Here is a 21,249-nt window from a genome sequence, read left to right as displayed (position 1 = left end):
TTCTACGTGCTATGAACTTATGCCTTGAACTGCACTATTCGCAACAGTGCGAAAATTGTATGCAGCAATCTTTACTATCAAGCTAATGTCATTAACAGGCAGAAATATTTTAGAATCACCTGTAATGCTAGAAGACATATCATTTATGTAGATAAGGAACGCGGGTGGCCCCAGCACTGATCCCTGGGCACCCTCTCACCCCAATTTAACCGTGCCTCACATGGACCCCACATCACTATCATTCTCAATACTGTGTGAAATGACCTTTCGTTGCCTGTTCTTCATGCAAGAGGTGAACCAGTTGAGAGCTACTCCCCATATTCGATAAGTCCAACTTCTATAGCAATATTTTGTGATAAACACAAACAAACACCATAGGTAAAAAAAAAAAAAAGCCTAGTGTTCGAAATCTTTTGTTTAATCCATCCAGTACCTTACAGAGTGAGGAGATAGCAGCATTTTCAGTTGTTAAACGACTTCTAAAACTAAACTGTTCATTTGACAGCAAATTTTGAGAAATGAGATGATCAGTTATCCTTATATACACAGCCTTCCTAATGACTTTCGCAAACACTGATGGCATGGAAATAGGTCTAAAATTGTGTATATTATCCCTTTCTCCATTTTTATAAAATGGCTTTACTACTGAGTACTTTAATCATCCAGGAAACTGACCATTCATAAAGGAAAAATTACGAATTGGCTAACATGTGCAGCACAGGACTTAAGTATTCTGCTAGATACTCCATTGTATCCACGAGAGTCTTTAGTCTTCAATGCTTTAATTATGACTCACTCTCCCCCTTGTCAGTATCACAGAAGAGTATTTCAGATATCAGTCTCGGAAAGGCATTTTCCAAGGGAGTTACATGATTCACTGTTAGAAACTAAGTTCTTAATTAATTCACCGGCTATGTTCAGAAAGTGATTGGTCAAATCTGTTGCTAATATACAAAGTACAACTGTCTGAATATCTCCTCCTAGCTCTCTTCTTACCAACTGACAATTCCCATTCCCCAGCACTCTTCTCCCTCCTCATCCTATCTAGTTCCTCCCTTGTGTTTTGCAACTGCACCTGTACGCTCCTGCTAGTCTATTAATTTATTTCTGCTACAAATTCTGGATTTGCAAGAGAGGATAATGCTAGAATGCCCAATGGCTTTCCCGCTACATCACTACAACCCCCCCCCCCCCCCAAAAAAAAAGAAAATATTTTGAACAAATCTCACACCATGACCCACCACTCACAAACCTTCGACAAAGCCCACACTTCTCACTCATGGTAAAGTGTGAATTACTGAAAAAACACCAATCATATACATTACCTAGTTACTACAGTAGAAGGGTTTAAAGAACTAACAATAGTGATCCTGAATTTCCCCTCTACTAAGAAAGCAACTACAGTGGAACTTTGATTTTAAATTCTCCGATTTTACATTTTTCACGATTCTACACCCTATTTTTGTAGCCCCTGTGAAAAACTCATAAGGTCAATGCTAAAAATGTCCTGATTTTGCATTTCTTCCTAGTAATGTTTAACTTGATTCTAAATTCTTACTCAACGTTTTGCTTGACTCCATCCCACTTTCTTCCTACTGCCATGTGGTGTGACTGATCAAGTTGGAAACAGCTCAAAAGACAGATGGTTCACACTATGGGGTGTGGCAGAATTAAGATAATATTTTAGGCCATTGTGGAGAGGGGAGATGTGAGAGAGGAAATGCTGATTTAGTCCACGATCTTTGTTGCCAGCACATCTTGCAACATTTAGCTTCACCATGCAGTTATGATAAAACTACTGCTAGGTTGCAGCAGCAATGGAAAAACAAGACAGCCGACATGAAATGTTCCATACTGAGCCAGTATATGATGAAGCGACCTAGCCACCACTTTTTCTTGTACCACTTATAACTCAGTCTCATCTTTTTGCTTGTATTTCCGATGTACTGTCCATAGTGGCAATATGTCGCTGGCCTGTTAAATTCAAACAATGGGCCTTGAAGAATATGCTCAGTCATAATCAAGAAAATGTCACCCATTTCTGGCTGGCTAGTGAACTCTTATTGATTGGCGACTTAATAAGTCACCCAATACTCAATGCAGCCTCTAACACCACAATAGCACATGTAACCTGAGCTCACCTGTTGGACGTGTGGAGAAGGGAAGTGGCCCTTCAGCGAGAGAAGTGCAGGTAGGGGCGAAAGCATTTTGTGAAATGCTGAAAATAAACTTTTTGCGCAGATGATGCCCTGTGACAGAGGTGTGACGTGGAAATAGAACAAGGGTTTTGCGATAACACATTTTAAAGACTTTAGTGTTCAAATCTGACATGATAGAGTTGCAACAACAACATGCACTACTCACGTATTTACTTTGCAGCAGACACTGTAGATCGTAAAGATTGGCAGAAGTGATAAAGGGCATGAAGCAAAACTTAGCACCTGAGCTTTCTTTCAGATTTACTTTTTACACCATGTACAGAAATTCACTGAGACAACTTCTAATAAGCTTGTGACGTCAATTGGAGAAGTAAACTCATTTTTTCACGTCTCTGTTTCTCTCATCATGTGTAAAATAACACTTTAACAGTGGTGAGCATATCAAATGCTGCTCGTAAGAAAAGGATTAAACAATAACAGCAATGCTGACAGAGTATGTCATTAAGCAGGTGCCTGCATTTATGCTCATGCTTTAACCCCTTAGCTGCTGCTTTTGGTTTAATTCAACATGTTCATCAATTTTTGCTTTTTTCTGTGTGAGCACAAAGGATGATCTCCCAAAAATGCGTGTTTTATATGTACAATTTGTACTCGTATCATGTCTGGAAGCAGCACAATTACCTTGTACCCAGATACCAATTTCAGTTTTTTGATGAGTTTTTACTTGCTGTTACACATCTGTCACTTTTTAAGAATAGATGAAATACATTACCACAAATTATTGTGTGGACATCGTATTATACATTTAATTTCCTTCACTTCAACAGATTTTATACAAAGTATTGGAGAGGATTGCGAAGTTTAATCATATATGCCAATTGTGTGTTTTTGCTTATACCTTGGAGGTTTTCAATATTTTCCTCAATTCTGCACTTCATTTCCTCAATTCTGTTCTGTACTTTCATCAATTCTGCACTTTCCTCAATTCTGCATTTTTTAAATGTGGACTCCAAGAAAACGTAAAATAGAGGTTTCACTGCAGTTCCGTTAATACTAATAAACTACAGTTAATACCAATACCACAAAACTTCATACAATTTTTAATCTAAAACCGAAAATTCAAGTGTCAACTGGAACACTGTATGAAACTAAACTCAGTGAATTAAAGTTTTTACTGAAACAGTAATAAATGTCAGCTGAAAACTTCTGTATCAAATTTAATAAATGACTACAATACACAATGCACAATCAACTTTATAAAACACAGTGAGCAAAAGTCTATTTTACTGTTATTTCACCAGAAGCAGCATGTGACACCATTGAAAACTACTAAATTCAGCAACTGAATAACAGTACACAAACATCTTGGTCAATACTTAAGAACCACTACAGCTGCAAGCGCATGCCGCAAAATGTAAACAAACTGTTAATATTTGGATGAATATTTGAAGACAACTAAACTTAATAACCAAATAAAGTGCACAAACATCCTTGTCAGTAATCGACCTTATAACCACTACAGCTGCAAGAGCACGCTGTGAAATATAAACACATCATTGAGACTTCGATGAACAATATAAGCACACTCAAGAATAACAGACCACTCAAATCTATAACATAAAAAGCAAGTCTGAAATGACTGAAAATCCACTTATAAATTACTTTTACAGCAAATTTTAACAGTGATAGTCATTAAAATAAGTATTTGAAATCTAAAACTTTATAAAATATTGGTGAGCGATTTGAACAGCAATCCAGCACATATTATTTGGCCAGCATCAGATTTTTGTCATTCATTTCCCATGGTCACACACCAGCAGTTGTTCAAGCTGTTTCCCAGTAATGCATTTGCCTGACATTCAAAAAACATAGTCGCCTGTCATTCTGAATGAAGATATTTTCCAGGAGTTTTACTTGTTGATAATGTTGACATGTGACAATGGTCATATGCTGTAATGTAGTATCCACAGCATGTTTTTTTCTGGGTTCCTCCTGCTCCTGAAGCTCTTGCCAATTTTTTCCTCGCAGCAAGTGCTCAGTATTGAATGATATCCCTTTTCCCCGGCTTGAGTCTCTTTTAACATCTAGCATACACAACAGGTAGTATTTTTATCAAACAACAGAATATCCATGATGGAATAATGACAGTATTACAGAAAGGATAGATTCATACTCTCCATATAGATGAGTGTTTCTCATAATATTGTAACTATTTTTATTTAACAATATTATGACAAGGAAAGTTGCTACTCAGCATATAGGGGAGACTCTGAGTCACAGATAGGTACAACAACAACAACAAAAAAAGACTTTCACAAAATAAGCTTTCAGCCAACAAGGTCTTTGTCAAAAATAGACGATCGACACACTCATGTGAACTCAACTTGCACACACGACTATAGCCTCTGGCAGCTGAAGCAGTGCATAATGAGAGAGTTGTGCACTGATGATGCTGCTGGTGCAGCAGCAGCAGCAGCTGTGTGTTTGTGTATGTGTGTGTCAGTCATCTATTTTTGACAAAGGCCTTGTTGGCTGGAAACTTATTTCGTCACAGTTTGTTTGTTGGGCCTATCTGCGACTCAGCATCTCCACTTTATGGTGCGCAGCAACTGTCCTTTTCATAATATTGTTACATTCCATTCTGGATTTCCATTGTTTAAATATTTTAACAGTTCAACAAATACATTGTAATGAAAAGTCCTGCCACCAGAATGAGCTTGGTGGAGTCATAGTCACATTCCAATACCATGTACCTGCTGCCACTCCCTTCCAGATGTCAGCTGCTCTTTCCATTCCCCTCTCCTCCTCCCTGTCTCCTTTCTCTTGGCACTCCCTATGTGTTCAACTAATCTTCTGTTTAGTGTAAGTGTCAAAATGAAAGTAAAGTTTTTTGTTGTTTTTTTTCACATGTTGTGAATGGGGGTCCATTTCCATTTGTTATGGCTTTATTTTATTAATATATCCATAAATTAATATGTGACTACTTAACTTACTTCACTAAAAATTTTCAGTGAAGAGCAAATGGGTGTAAGTTATACATACATGTCTAATACTTTGAGTACTGTGGAGAGAAATTCAAAGGCTTTAATATTTGTGACAAACAGCAATATTCTTTTGTAATATTTCAGGCGAAGTAAACACACAGTTGTAGCATATTCAGATGCAATTTATGTATTTGGAGGAGACAACGGAAAGAGTATGCTTAATGATTTGCTCAGGTTTGATGTAAAAGAAAAGTCTTGGGGACGTGCCTTCTCTACTGGAACACCACCTGCTCCTAGATACCATCATTCAGCTGTAGTAAGTTATTGTTTATTTACTTCCTTAGATGTTTTAAAGGGTGATTTTTAAAGTTAATTGTTGGTTTCGCTTTCAGGTACACGAGTCATCCATGTTTGTTTTTGGAGGTTATACCGGTGACATCCATTCAAACTCAAATCTTACAAATAAGAATGATTTATTTGAGTACAGGTTTGGCAGTGGACAGTGGATAGAATGGAAGTTCTTTGGCAAGTAAGTTTGAAGACAGTATTTGTTGTACAGAGAAAGAAGCCAACTAACCTGTGACAGGTAGTGTGCAAAAGCTATATATATTATTGTTTTGACTGTTTGAGGACACCTGTACCGCGGTCAGCCCATGGGGCCGCTGTATATGATGGAAAGTTATGGATCTTTGCTGGTTATGATGGAAATGCGAGACTAAATGACATGTGGACTATATCACTTGTGGTGAGATATTCACATTCACTCTGCTGTACGTAACTGAAACATACTTCATATAATTGGACAGTGGGTACCTAGAAAGAAATACATAATTAATGTAAGTTGCTAATTGACTGCTAACTGAAGGTTATATGAACCAGTCATTCCATCCCAGTAAATGGAATATTCAAATATAAAACATAACTAAAGCTTTTATTGTGTACTGTAGTTTCCCTGGTAATTAGGACCCGTGAGAATTTTTACTAGTATTGTTAATACTCATAAGGCACTTTGAAGTGATTTCATCTAGCACAATTTCATAAAACCTTTCTTTCTTGGCTTGATTTACTTTGCTCATTATCATTTTAAAGCAGATTATTTCCTGTTCTTAAATTGATTGCCCATTTAATTTGTGGAGTTCTTACTGTCACTGAATTTGCCCTATTTTTCCTTCACAATGAAAACTGTGTTGTGGAGTACAATAGTATTGTGCTGATAGCTCCTTAGATATTATAATATTTTGAACATTAATTATTTCATTGTGTTCTGTAGGTTTTGTAAAAAGTGAACCTTGAGGAACAGGTCAAGGTACAGATTAACAAAAGATGGGCAAATTGCAGAAAACTGACCTGTGCACAGCATTAGAAATAAACTGTCGTTATAGTGTTTTCTGTTTACCTGTATGCACAGTCCTGCAGCATTTTAGAAACAGAACTGGTATTAAATGTATTTATTTACTGTAATCATGCTTTTGATGTATTATGCCATTTTATAGTGGTAGCTGTAACAACATAAATTGCTTAGTCCAGTTCAATTTTAAGAACACATTTTCCTCAAAATTTATATAAAAGCAAACTCTTTCAAAAATTATTGTCATTGTGCCTATAGGTCTTTCAAAAAATTATAGCTCTTCCTACTTTATTATGATTGACCCAAGAAGAGTGTCCTCTTTAAAGGAATGATGCACTGATGCACTTCTGGTGTAGATAGGTCACATCAACCATGTAAAGCATGATCTTTGAACTTTTAATTGCTCTGACGAGCCACCAGCCTTTGTACCTTGTACAGTGCAAACGTGTATCTTTCTTTGTGCTGAATGATGTATGTATAGACAATGATGGGAACAGTTTGTTGCATATACAGTTATCCATATTCCCATTTCCCATATTGGTGACCCGACGTTTCTACATTTTCCGCAATTACCGCAATGGCTGTGTGGAAGCAACAGGTTTTACGTTCATTACCATGGCTGCTTCACTCAATGTTTTATACGAGGATTTGGAGGCTCAGCTACTACTACCAGGCCACTCTAAACCCCTGCCAAAGGTTGTTTCACCACTAACGGACAGTGATTCGCGATCTCAAACAAAGTTAACCTCAAACTTTGCAGCTCTAAAATGGCCGAGTGTTACGCCATTACCTCAATGGACACAGGTTTCATGTCGCCAGACTGTGCACACCAACGTGTGAAAGATGAAGTGGGTGATTTCCAGAATCTTGTAATGATTTATCGCTCATGTAGTATTCAAAGGGATCCAAATTTTCGCACACGTGCTTTGATCCTGTACGTGCCACAGCGTCAGTTACAGTAGGGCCATGTGCAACGCCACCATTTGTGCAAAACGCATAATCGGTCAATTGCTATCAAGCTATGCCTGTTTTGCTTTCCTCACAATTTAATAATGGACATTTTTATAAATCATGTTCGCCAGGCTCAACCACCAGATATGTTGCCCAGTTTCTCGACCACATGGGTTTGAGCATACCCAACGGCGCTTCGCCATCCAGGAATGTTGTACCATGACAATTTGACCACCAGCAGGTTTCACCAGTGATTCATTGTCCTACCACTCAGGGTGCATCTCCGATGTGCACAGAAAACTCTCGCTGTTGTCACACCAAGTACCAACCCCCTCCCCCCCCCCCCCCCCCCCCCCCCAAATCCCCCCTTCCCCTCACTGACAGGGGCCCCGATTCTAACCATACAGCTGCTCGCTCCTTCCGCAGTACCATCTGCGCCTGCCGTCCCGGCCTTCTGCCTCATTTCCAAGGTGGACAATTTAAGTTCTGTGCCTTTAACCTCCGGTCCAGTTTACAGGTCTATCTCACATGCCACTCACCCGTTCATTCTCACGGTACCGATCGTGCATGCCACATTGTGCTTGCGTGACTCATCAGAGACATTGTAACTGGCTGTTGTTCGGGATGTGTTTGCTAGTAACACGCCCACACCAGTAGTGCTGCGTCACAGTACAGCCTATCCTACCACGGGACAGCAGGCCTTCCAACATACGCTGACCCCTCCCCCCTCCCCTCCCACCCCTCCGGCTGCCTGCCGAAGCTACCTCCTTTATACGAGGACAACCCAGTTTCATGGTTTACACTTGTGAAGCACCTTTTAAAGTTACATCAGGTGACCGACGACAACTCTAAATTTCTATGTCTCGTCATGCACCTCCATGACCACTCAGATTTAATTTGTGACCACCTCCTTTTGCCACTGCCGCTGCCAAAATACAAATTCGCCAAGAAGACAATATTGGACCAACTCGCCTGCTTGCCACAGGAATTAATAATCAACATCCTGTACACGGAACACTTGGGGGACTGCACTCTGTCACAACTCTGGTGCTGCCTTTGGCTACTTGTGAGTGAACACACGATGCCGGATGTTACCCTGTGGATGGTATGGTCTGCCAAGTTACCTACCAACTTGCAGATACACCTGCTACTGCACTCCTTTGAGTCTATCAGCTCTTGCCTTTGCATCGTAGATCAGCTGTATGCACTACTGCGACAAAAGCAACCAGCTCACCTCTCATCGCTGGTTGGCACTATGCCGCCTGTTTACTGGCTGTCTGTGGACAGAGACAGGGCTTGTTCCGCCTCCCTGCCATCTACACCACCAGGCAGAACTCATCTGCTCTCTTCTCTTTTTGAACATTCAAGAACTGCGCATGCACCATACATCCCAGTCTACCTTCCAGAACAGATTGAGGACAAACCTCATCCACTGTCACAATCACTGCCACTACCACATCCAGCTCATCCGTATTGTTGGTACCACAAGATTTTCAGGGATGAGGCCAAGAAGTGCAGATTACCTTGCCAGCACCCAAATGTCGACCGCAGGATCTAAAAGATGCCAAGTTCTGCAGGGAACTTCACAGGTGTCGTCAAACATTGCACTCCATCCACTCATCCTCTCAGCCGAGTGGTTGTTTATACGTGACCGACATTTCGTTGTGACACAGATGCTGACGTGTCCATCGTGCCTACATCGTTGGCTCCTCCCATTTTTTCACCGATGAAGTCGCTTCTGTGTGCTGTCAATGAATCAACACTACAAACTGTCAGCTCTGCTAAAGTTATTGTGCATTTATCTCCTTCTCTACATTTCCCATGGACTTTTTACATTCCCAACGTTGACGAACCAGTTCTCGGTATGGATTTCTTGTCCCATTACAAACTCACCCTGAACATAGTCCAAGGTTCAGTGCTACTGTCAAACCTGGGCATGCAGCTGCATTTCCTGTCAACGCAACAAAATTGCAACCCCCCCCCCCCCCCCCCCCCCCAAGGACGTTTTCGTCATGTACATATTGACCTTATCGGATCTCTGCCGCCGTGTCAGAGGGCAGGGCTACAGATATATCCTCTCCTCTCCAAAATCGGCCACATGTTTCATTCTGTGGAAGCTGTTCCTTTACCCAACATCACAGCAGAAACCGTGGCCAAGGGATTCATCTCATCATGGATCACTAGGTTCAGTTGCTCGTTCATCATTACCCCTGACCAGGGTCGACATTTCGAGTCTGCACTTTCCATGATTCTATATAACCTTTGCGGTATTAAAAAAATTCATACAACAGCCTACCACCCGCAAAGCATTGGTTTAGTGGAACGATGGCACCCCACCCTTAAAACAGCACTCAGGTGCCATGACTGCCTCTGGTCTGAGATGCTTCCATGGGTGTTACTCGGTCTCCGTTCGACCTTTAAACCTGACTTACAGGGAACCATCTCTGAATTCGTTTTCAGTGAGAACCTGGTTCTACCTGGGGAACTTACCCTGCCTCAAGCACCCGAGGTTTTCCCCACCTCCCCAGACTTTATTAGTAGAATGCACACCCACTTTAGACAAGCACGGCTACACCTGCCTGTCAGTCATTCCCTGCCGGACACTTACATGCCAACCGCACTCAACACATGTTCCCACGTTATGCTCAGGAACGATTCCCTGCAACCCCCATACCTCGGCCCCTTTGAAGTACTCCGGAGGGGCGAGATGGCGTTCGACATGATGGTTAAAGATTGCCCGCAGACCGTTTTGCTACACAGGCTCAAGCCTGCTTTCGTGGACTCCGATGCCCCTCTGCCATCCCAGTCGGACCATCTGGAAGAATTTTCCATTGCCGAGCCCAATAATGAGTTAGCTCATTCCATGGTAGGGTCTTCTCCTTCTGATGATTCGTCACCACAGTTCGCAGGTTTCCGAAACATGTCGTCATCATCCCCAGTTAGTTAGTTAGTTAGTTAGTTAGTTAGTTAGTTAGTTATATTACTTGTTCCATGGATCATGAACACGATTCTTTCGTAATGATGTGGAACGTGTCAAAGTACAAAAGATTCATTTATCCCAAATAATCTTTGTTAGTCTTATATACAGTACAATTGTTAATACTTACTGTATTTCTTTAGCCTATGTCTAAAAATTCATCTATGGAGTAGAAGGAGTTGTCATTCTGGAATTCCCTCAACTTACTTTTGAGTGCCGATTGGTTGTCTGTCAGACTTTTGATATTGTTTGGCAAGTAACCAAAAATCTTTGTGGCAGTATAATTCACCCCCTTTTGTGCCAATTTCAAATTCAGTGAACGGTAGTGAAGGTCACCCTGTCTCGTAGTATTGTAGCTGTGGACTGTGCTATTAATTCTGAAGTGATCTGGGTTACTAACAACAAATTTCATTAGGCTGTATATATATTGTGAAGCTACTGGCAATATCCCTAATTCTTTAAATAATTGTCTACAAGATGATCTTGGATGAGCCCCAGACATTATTCTGATAACACGTTTTTGTGCAATAAATACGTTCTTTCTTAGTGATGGATTGCCCCAAAAGATGATTCCGTAAGAGAGCAACGAATGAAAATATGCATGGTAAGCTAACTTACTGATATGCTTGTCTCCAAAATTTGCAATGACACTAATAGCATAGGTAGCTGAGCTCAATCGTTTCAGTAGATTGTCAATGTGTGTCTTCCAGTTTAAATTCTGATCAATACAGACACCCAGAAATTTTGAACAATCTGCTTTAGCTAAAGATTTTCCCCCACACTCCGGTGTTATGCCTTTCCCTGTACTGAACTGTATGTACAGTGTTTTTCCAAAGTTCAATGAAAGTCCATTTGCGGAAAACCACCTAATAACTCTTTGAAAAACATTATTTGCATTTTCCTCAGCTGATTCTTACTTTTTAGGCTTGATTACAATACTTGTGTCATCTGCAAAGAGAACCAAGTTTGCATCTTCATGAATATAATTAGGCAAGTCATTAACATATATTAAAAACAATAAAGGCCCCCGAGACAGAACCCTGTGGTACCCCATTCTTGATACATCCCCAGTCTGAATAATCTGATGCCCTTTGTGTACTATGTGGGTTTACTGTTTCAACCTTCTCCATTCTACCAGTTAAATATGAAGTGAACCATCTGTGTATTGAACCATTCATTCCATAGTACTTCAGCTTATCTAAGAGGATTTCATGATCCACACAATCAAAAGCCTTAGAGAGATCACAGAAAATCCCAATTGGTGATGTTCTACTATCCAGAGCATTTAAAATTTGATCAGTGAAAGCATGTATAGCACTATCTGTTGAAACACCTTTCTGAAAACCGAACTGACATTTTGTTAAAACGTTATTCCCACTGATGTGTAAAGTTACTCTTGAGTACATTACTTTTTCAAACACTTTTGAGAAGGATGTCAGAAGTGAAATAGGACGATAATTGTTGACGTCTGTCTTGTCACCTTTTTTTATACAAGGGTTTAACTATGGCATATTTCAATCTGTCAGGAAATATTCCCTGATTCAATGAGCTATTACATATGTGGCTAAGAACTCGACTTATCAGGTGTGGACCCATGTGCAGGTTTTGATGATTCATCTACTGGAGGCACTTGCTCAGGCACTTGCTCTCCAACTTTCAACTTGCGCTGCAGCATACTACCTAACTGCGTCAACGACGTGTCAATTGTTGCTTTCAACGACCATGTGCTTGTGCTCCTTACGGACACTGCAGACTCGGCACTCAATGAGGAACTAGATGTCAAGATAGTGCATAACCTGCCCCTGCCCCAAGAGTGCGATCCATCAAGAGTTCGTGTGTTCATCTCCTCGGATGGCTCAATCTGCATTAGGGACAAGCACGCTCGTATGCCACACCCCTCCCCACACCTCTACTGCTGGGCCGGGCGACCCATCATCCGCCCCCGCTGGCTGTCTGATTATGATGTGGACCTGCAGCTCGTCACCGCACCTTCGCCCGCTGCCCTGACTGAGGTGGAGCTTCCAGTTGTGCGCTTGTCGCCTCTCACTACTCACTCTGAAGCCAACGCCCATACGACCTCCTCACAGGCCGTACTGCGGAGGGGGGAGGGGTTCTGTGTGGCGTTGATAGGTCACATTGATCGCGTAAAGCATGATCTTTGAGCTCTGACTGCTCTGACGAACCACATTGTTAATGTTACAGTCAGCCTTTGTACCTTGTGCAGTGTACATGTGTTTGATGCATATACAGTTACCCATATTCCCGTTTCTTATACACTTCATAATCAGGTAAAAAGAATTATATTTTTTTATAAAATAATTTGAGAGCACAATGTATTTTTAAAGTTGAACTGGTCATTAAGCAATTTATATTGTTGTGGTTACCACTTTAAAATTGTATAGTAAGTCGTAATCATGATCACAGTGAATAAATTCATTTAACAAGAGACCAGGTGGAAAATGTCTTCATTGGAATTCACTACAAGGCCCACTGCTCACTGTTGTTCACACTTGTACTAGCTAAATGTAACTAAGTAAAAAGAAAGCCGCTACTCTGAAAAAAGCTACAGGTTCTTCAGTTATATTTTACCTGATGCTTTATGTCCTATTGATAGTTTAATATTTACTTGATTGCGTAACAACCTACACGTGTAAATACAGAATCCTGTGTTTCTACTTGTTATGCACTTTTACAGTGAACGCTACTACCTAGCTTTTGGCTAACAAACCTTTTCAATTCTTGGATCTCAATATTCAGATATTTTTGTAGATTTATGTATTTAGTTTGTGGTGCTCTTTGACAGTCGTAAATATCATCACATTAATGACTAGTAGTTATAGTAATAGTTCTGTTTACCTGTGAAACACTTGTACGAGGATATTGGGCATGCTGTGGTATGAAAATTTAAGAACAAGAAAGAAAAGTATAATTCATGTACAAGGCATGGGAATAAAGAAACCATACTGGTTGTTCTGCACATTTCCAGCTATGCCGATGACAAGGAGACACGTGTACAAAATTTCATGCCACTTTGTTGGTTAGTCTGACTGTGAGCAGACTTAGAAGTGGGTTGTGTGTGTGAGCTCCATTGGAATTATGCTATGCTCTAAAGTGGAACAATGCGTTAACATCAGATCTATCACAAAACTTGGAAAATTTGCTACAAAAGCTTACAATTTGTTGAACCAAGTTGACGGTGGTCAGTATCTATCTCGTACACAATTTTTTGTGTGGGTTAAGAGGTTTGAGGATGGTAGAGAAGATATCAAAGGTGTTCCAAAATTGGGCCATCCTTCCACTCTGAAAACTGAAGAGAATGTGGAGGTGGTCAGTAGAATTGTTCGAGGAGACAGCCACTTGAGCATTCGAGCAATTTCAGAATTTGCCTGCATGAATATGAGAACGATTAGACAGATTTTGCATGATGATCTCACCATGACAAAGTTTGTGCTAGAGTGGTGCCAAGAATCGTCACAAATCAGCAAAAGCAACATCAGTGAACTGGTGTGCTGAAAGTCATGAAGACATTGAAAATGATGCTGATTACCATAGTGAAGTAATTATGTGATATGAAATATGAATATTCCAATATAATCCAGAGACTAAGTGACAGTCCATGCATTGGAAGAGCTGTCAATGCCCTAGGAAGAAGAAAGCGTATGTGAGCAAATTAAAATTCAAAGCAACGGTGATTGTTTTTTTCGATATCCAAGGGGTTGTCTATATTGATTGGGTGCCTGAAGGTCAGACAGTCAATCAAGCTTATTATTTAACTGTTCTGAAGACCCTCCATGAATGTATGCGATGAAGGAGACCAGATCTGTGGAAGAATCGCTCACAGATTCTTTGTCGGGACAACATGCTAGCCTGTAATCCAATGTCCGTGAAGAAGATTTTGGCAAAAATCAACATTCCAATGGTGGAAAATCCACTGTATTCGCCTGATTGAGCACCATGTGACTTCTTTCCCTTTCCAAAACTAAAGTGTGCTCTCTAGGAACCAGGTTAGAGTCCAAGGATGTAGTTAAGGAAAAATCAACAAGCCTCCTCAGCTGCATAATGGAAAAAGACTTGCAGCACTGCTTCCAACACTGGAAAATTTACATGAAACAATGCAGAGATCAGGGAGGGGCTAATTGAAGGGGACAACATTTCAGTTGTGTGACGTTTTTTAATAAAGTTAGAGTATGAGTCCAGTTTCTTTATTGCCACAACTCGTATGCAGGCATTTACATAGTTCCAGGATTAGTTTGACAAGGAAGAGACAGGTAGTCAGCAGTAGTCTCATAATAGGAACCGTCCCAGTGTTTGTCTGAAGTAATTTAACGAAACCAACGAAAACTTAAATCAGGATAACAGCTGGAGGCTGGAGCATCTATATTTGTAAATAAGAGGTGTTTCTCTTTAAAACAGCACTATCTCCTTTGGTTTATCCGTACTGTATGATACAGGTTTGCAAAGAAGTTATAGAATAAAGTATAAAGCTAGTACCACACTGTTTGTACCTCACTGCCAAACACTATACATTCATTTTCGTAATGTAACATTGCCCTCACACAGAGTTGCCTGACATCAGAACCATTAATAACGATGTTGGGACCAATTTTGTATATCACAACTTCCCATTTACTTACCAGAAAAATTGAGTCAGCATCCCTCTACAATGAGTGAGATACTGAAATCAGAAAGAGGCTAAGGTGTTAGTCTTTACACTGCAAAGCTTTGAGAGAGGGTTTTCCAGGATAGAAAAAAAGCATTATAGTGCAAAAGTGTTTGATGAAATGATAGATATTATTATTATTATTATTATTATTATTATTATTATTATTAACTTCGTTACATTTTTTATCAAACCCCTATTCCTTGTTAGTTAAGTAATCTTTCACTATACAGAACATAGTGATTAACAGGCGTTATTCACTGCATTTTTAAATGTGTTTGTTTTGGTAATATCTTTACTTTCCTTGGACAATTTATTGTAAAATTTATCCCTTGGTGGAAACTGCTGTTCTGAATTCTATGTTTATTCTTTCTTGGCAAACATATGTTCAGTCTAGCTATTGTCCCATGACTGTGGATAGAGCTGTTATCTTGGTAATTATCAAGGTCATTTTTGATTTGCATAACTAATTGGTCAGTGTATTCACATGGTATAGTTAAAATTCCACATGTTTTGGAAAAAAGTTTTACAATAAGCTCAATTGCTGTTGCTGATTAATATTCTTATGATTATTTTGTATAGTTTGAAAACTGTACATTTACATTCCAGAAAAGAATTTCATAAGTAAGTGTTGTAATTAGGTATAAGTACAACATGACCAGCAGACTGAACACAACTTTAGTCCACAGAAGCATTAACAACTTGAACACAGTGTTTAAGTAACATTCTGCAGGATCCAATTAACTACACAAAGAGCTATAGCAACACAAATAGAGGACTGAGATTCAGTGTGGCTCAGCTAACCTTAAATAACTGGGGCCCATGGCGAGCTCTGATGATGGTGATTCTCTCTCTCTCTCTCTCTCTCTCTCTCTCTCTCTCTCTCTCTCTGCAGATGATACAGGACTGACACACACACACACACACACACACACACACACACACACACAGCCTTTTGAAGGTAAACACACTTCACCGCATTCCTCCTGTCTTTGGGAGATCGTGGGTTCTCAAGACATCCATGCTGTCCTCCTTGTCCTCTGGGCTCTGGTTACAGTGGATTGCTGCAACGTCAGTGTACAGTCTCTAGTGCTTCGGGCACAGGCACATTCTGTGCCTGCCTTCCCATTTCAAACCATACGGTGATACTGGGCTGTTTCCATGTCAACCTCAGGCATCGCCTATGGTGATGGTGCTTGCAGTGCTGCGGATACTAGTTTCAGCAGTTCCTCAGAACTGGGTGCTGGAATCCCTTGTGATGGTGTCAGAAGCAATAGAGGAACTGCTGGTTTGTCCACTGAGAACAGATTCCCTGGCCCATGTGGAGCTGGGGAACTGGCACAGTAGGTAATGTGACACTGAATGTGAACAGGCTGAGGTGAATGTGTAACATCAGGGGGTGCCTGGCCATCCATGCGAAGGTCAAGCTGTTAAGCAGAGGACATCCTCTGTGTGGATGTTACAGAAATGCTGCCCCTCGAATCTGGTGATGTGAGCTGGAATCCGTTTAGGGTGATATCCAAAACTGCACTATGCATACTCTGCCTCAGCGTTATATTGTGGATGGAACAGCAGTGCAATGATGTGACGAAGACCATGGGAATCACAAAATGCTGCAAACACGTGATGAAAATTGTGGGCAATTGTCAGACACTAACATTGTGGGCAAGTGTTACAGTGAAAATTTTGGACAAGCCTGCAACGGTGCCAGCTGTGGATGTGGAAACCACAATGAATGACATACACAAAAGGAGGAGATGTTTCAACAACCAACAGGCAATAAGTATTGAGAAAGGGGCAGCAAAATCCACATGTATCTGGTCCCATGCGTGCGACGGCATCAGCCAAGGAGACGACTATGCCCAGGGAGCTGGTTGGTGTGTCGCACTCTGTGAACAGGAGGAACATGGCTGGTTACATCTCCGTCCAAGCCAGTCCAAAACGTGTTGATGGGCCAATGCTTTTGTGCGAGATAAACCCCGGTGATCTGCATGTAATAAATGCAGAAACTCTGAACGAAGTGCTGAGGGGATCACTACTGCTGGAGAGGGCAAGTAATCTGTGCCTAAAAGCAAAACACCATCGACAACAGAGACTCTGTGGTGAGAGATGTAGTAATTACAGAGGGGCCGGACGCACGAGAAGGTGGTGAATAAGACCAACTATGTTGTACAAATGGTAGGACCTTCTGCAAAATGGGATCCGAAGCTACAGCCTTCTCAATCCTTCTGCGAGTTACAGGAGAACTATCAACCATCCACTGTGCAGTGATGTCAATCTCAAAACAAAGCAATTCCTCATCATCAAATCCTCGGTCTGAATCTGCTGGAAGACAATTTGGCATTTGCATATTGGTTTGTAGGACGGAAATGAATCTTGTAGGTGTAACACAAAAGGGGAAGTAGCCCAACGTTGAATGTGATGTGCTGCTTTATCTGGTAATGATACAGGAGAATTGAATAAGGAAACCAATGATTTGTGATCGGTGACTGTGTGGAATTTAGTACCATAGAGAAAAACATGAAATTTCTTCACAGCATATACAATGACCAATGCTTCATTTTCTATCTGAGAGTACCTAGTTTGATCAGGAGTCAGCATTTTTGAGGCATCAGCAGTTTACCACTTAGCACCATCAGGATATCTATGAGCCAGTACCGCCTTCAGTCCGCACTGTGAAGCATCTGTTGCAAGGATCAAGTGAAGGGGCTGGTTGGCACACACTAAGCAGGCCACAGATTGCAGCATGGTCTTCAGAGTGGAAAAAAATGGTTTCACTAACTGATGACCAGCAAAATTGGGTTCCTTTGCACAGCAACATATGTAACAGCTGCATGATTTTCATCACCCTACGTAAAAATTTATGGTAGTAGGCAACTTTGCCTAAAAAAACTGAAGTTCTTTGGCTGACGTAGGGCATGGAAGTGAAACATGTTTGAGACCCTTGTGAGGAACTTCAAACCCAAGGTAAATGATAGAAGGTTGAAAAATTGACATTTTTGTAAATCACACTTCAATCTGGCCACTTGGAGAACAGAAAAAGAGTACAGAGATTTTGTAAATGTTCCTCAGTGGAGGCACTAGAAACTACAATTTAATTCAAATAGTTTGCATAACCCGGCAAAAAAAGTTGAAAAAATAGCAACTCCAAAAGGCAATGGCAAGTATTGGTACATTCCAACAACTAACATGTGTCATGGCTCTGTATCTAAAGGGAGATGTAAAAAGACATCTGAGAGGTCAGTTTTTGAGAAATATTGACCTCCTGATAACTTTGCAAAGAGTTTGTCCAGGCATGGTATTGGGTATTTATCCACTACAGATCATGCATTCACAGAAACTTTAAAATTGTCATAGAGGCAGGACCAGCCTGTGTGTTTCTGTACTGTAATTAAAGGGGTAGACCATTCACTTGATACAGTAGGCTGAACAATACTGGATTCCATGAGGTGATATAATTCATCTTTGACTTGTTCCCTGAGTGCCTTGGGAACCAGACAGGTTCAGAAAAAACAAATCTGGGTGGAAAGTTTCGTGGTAATGTGCACTTGAAAATTGTTGACACACCACAATCCAGGAAAGAATAAAGTGGAAAGCTAGGGACATAATACATCTGTGTATATGGCACTTGTTCAGTTACTACATTCATTTAATTAGAAATGGTGAAACCAAACAACTTAAAAAGATTCTCTGTTAGTGTGTTATCTATAACAAGAAATGTATGTGACAGGACTACTGACTTGTCGGTCACTGGGGCAGAGTATTTGCCAAGAATAGGAATAGTCCATTTATTGTAATTTACTAACTGTTGTGATGTAGAGAGAAGCAGAGGGAAGTCAAAATCCATATAAGTTTGTTAGTTTAACAATGTTACCACAGCTCCTGTATCCATTTGCATGTGCAGAACTTTACGAAAAACCAAAACATCAATGAAAATCTTGTTTGGCACAACAGAAATAGCTGATAAAATGTTTACATCCATATCCCCATCAAGATCATTGTGTTGAATTTTTGCCTTACAAAGCAGAAGCAATCTGACCTTGTTGTTGGAATTATGACAGGTAGCCCAGCATTTTGGGCAGTCTGGGTACTTATGGTTAATGAAACAATAAAGCAGGATGGAACATGGAACACATGCATTCCTGTTTACTGACTTGTTTACTTTGTTTGTGTGGCTGCTGCTGGGAGCGAGGCCGGCCACCTTGAAGATGTGATCATGTGCAGACCGCCATGATCATGTCGTCCCCCCTGCGAACTGTCTGAAGCTTGGTGTGGAAGAGAGGGTTGGATTGCTGAAACCTTATACCATGACTCCATTTGGTTACCTGCAGCTCATGACACCTTGAATGACTGTGCAGTATTTAAAACATCAGAGAGGGGTGGTTTTTCATACTGGAGGTAATGATATCGCACCACACAATCTGGAGCGAAAGAATTTGATAGCATCTCTCACCATCTGATCAGCATGTGGTTTTTTTGCATACCTTGGCCACTAAATGACGACAATGACAACTTAACTCATGGAGTTAAGCCAGCCATGCTCAATAGGATTGATTGTGGTTGCTTCCTACAGTCATAAAATTCAGCCCAGGATGTGATAACATTGGTGTGCTTACAGTAATATTTTGAAAGGAGGTCACACATTGGGTCAAACAGTAAAATAGATTGATTCTGCAAAAGGGTGAGTTGACAGAGGACATGATACATCCTTGGCAATATCCAGGTAAAGAACAAAGCACAACATAAAATAGCATTAGTAATCCCAATTGTCACAGACATTTCTTGTATGCATCCCATTCCTCAACAAATTCAATGTATGTAGAAAAAGGCGGTAGATAAACCATGGGGCCTCGGAGAACAAAATAGCAGGAGACAAAGACAGAGGAGCATGCTGACTAGACAAAACAGTAGCCAATAATTGGTGGGGCAATGCCATGGTGAAAGATTTTTGCTGTTTGTCCAACCAACATCAAATGTCCTCCATAATACCATCAGCCATTGTGAGGATAAACGGAGAACCAGAGAACAGGACCACACTTATTGTGAATCGTGTTGTAATTAGGTATAAGTACAATATGACCAGTAGACTGAACACAACTTTATTCCACAAAAGCATAAGATTGTGGCTCATGGTGGACTGTGATGTCTCTCTCTCTCTCTCTCTCTCTCTCTCTCTCTCTCTCTCTACACACACACACACACACACACACACACACACACACACACACACACACACACATCTGAGGCACCCTTTGCGGACAAGGTAACACTGTCGTATGTGTGGCCTTTTGAAAGTATGCGCCTGTGTCACTGCAGTAAGCATTGGCTGTTCATACAAACAGCAAGTAACTAAAAAGCACTGGCTATTAAACACTTATTATAAGACTCAGAAAGCATAAAATGCTTGCAGGTATCTTTAGGCGTCCACAACATTTCAACTGAAAAATCAATATTTATTTGTAGAAATTTTATGCTTGTAACACAGTCTATGGATGCACTTTATACACTTATTTTTGCAGTGTCATTTTCTAAAACTTAAATTCATGGCATATGTTTTCTTTATGTTGACTGTAACTTTATTGCCTATTGGCCCATCATAGACTTCCTTGAGCATTTCATTTGTTTTCTCTGCAAGGACTTCTTTTTTGTCTGTGTCTTTAATTCTTTCTCCATGACTGACATAATCAAGAAACTCATTGATGTACATCATGAACAGTACTGCCCCTAATTTGTTATTCTGGGGAATTATAATAGTAATGTATTTCTGTTCTTATTAGTGTTTCATTAAAAATTTAATCTTATTTGAGGTTAGTGCTATTGCTAGTCTTTGTGCACTGCATGCTACCTATGATCAGAATCAGTCATTAGCTATGCCTCTTGTTCCTAATGATTCTACTTTGGTTAGCTGTATGAAAAGCCTTAGGAAGGTATAATTATGTACCTGTTGCACACACTCATTCCTTGTCAAGAGCACAGATTACCAAATTCATGAATTTTACTATTACTGAACCTGTACTTCTACCACTTCAAAACCCAAACTGTACCTCTGTTAAAAGGTTGTATTTATTCAAGCAATTAATCAATCTTTCACAATTTATTTTACTATTTTTGAGCTGATCACAGCATGGAAATGGGGCTGTAATTTCATGTTTTCTGCAATAACTTTCCTT

The 21,249-nt window shown here is 40.4% G+C and overlaps 1 protein-coding gene across 1 annotated transcript in view; it reads left to right on the top strand.

Moving 5' to 3' along the window:
• The window catches only part of LOC126284073 (leucine-zipper-like transcriptional regulator 1), a 137,333-nt gene that overhangs the window by 10,811 nt on the left and 105,273 nt on the right, over positions 1–21,249 (top strand). Inside the window, exons 3-5 of the mRNA XM_049982702.1 lie at positions 5,288–5,459; positions 5,536–5,672; positions 5,774–5,888. Of these exons, the coding sequence (XP_049838659.1) occupies positions 5,288–5,459; positions 5,536–5,672; positions 5,774–5,888 (424 nt within the window). The remainder of the gene's footprint in view (positions 1–5,287; positions 5,460–5,535; positions 5,673–5,773; positions 5,889–21,249) is intronic.

This window comes from Schistocerca gregaria, chromosome 8 (genome assembly GCF_023897955.1).
Source record: "Schistocerca gregaria isolate iqSchGreg1 chromosome 8, iqSchGreg1.2, whole genome shotgun sequence".
Taxonomy (NCBI): domain Eukaryota; kingdom Metazoa; phylum Arthropoda; class Insecta; order Orthoptera; family Acrididae; genus Schistocerca; species Schistocerca gregaria.
Note: the sequence above shows the minus strand (reverse complement) of the source record. Positions and strands in the feature narration are given on the sequence as shown.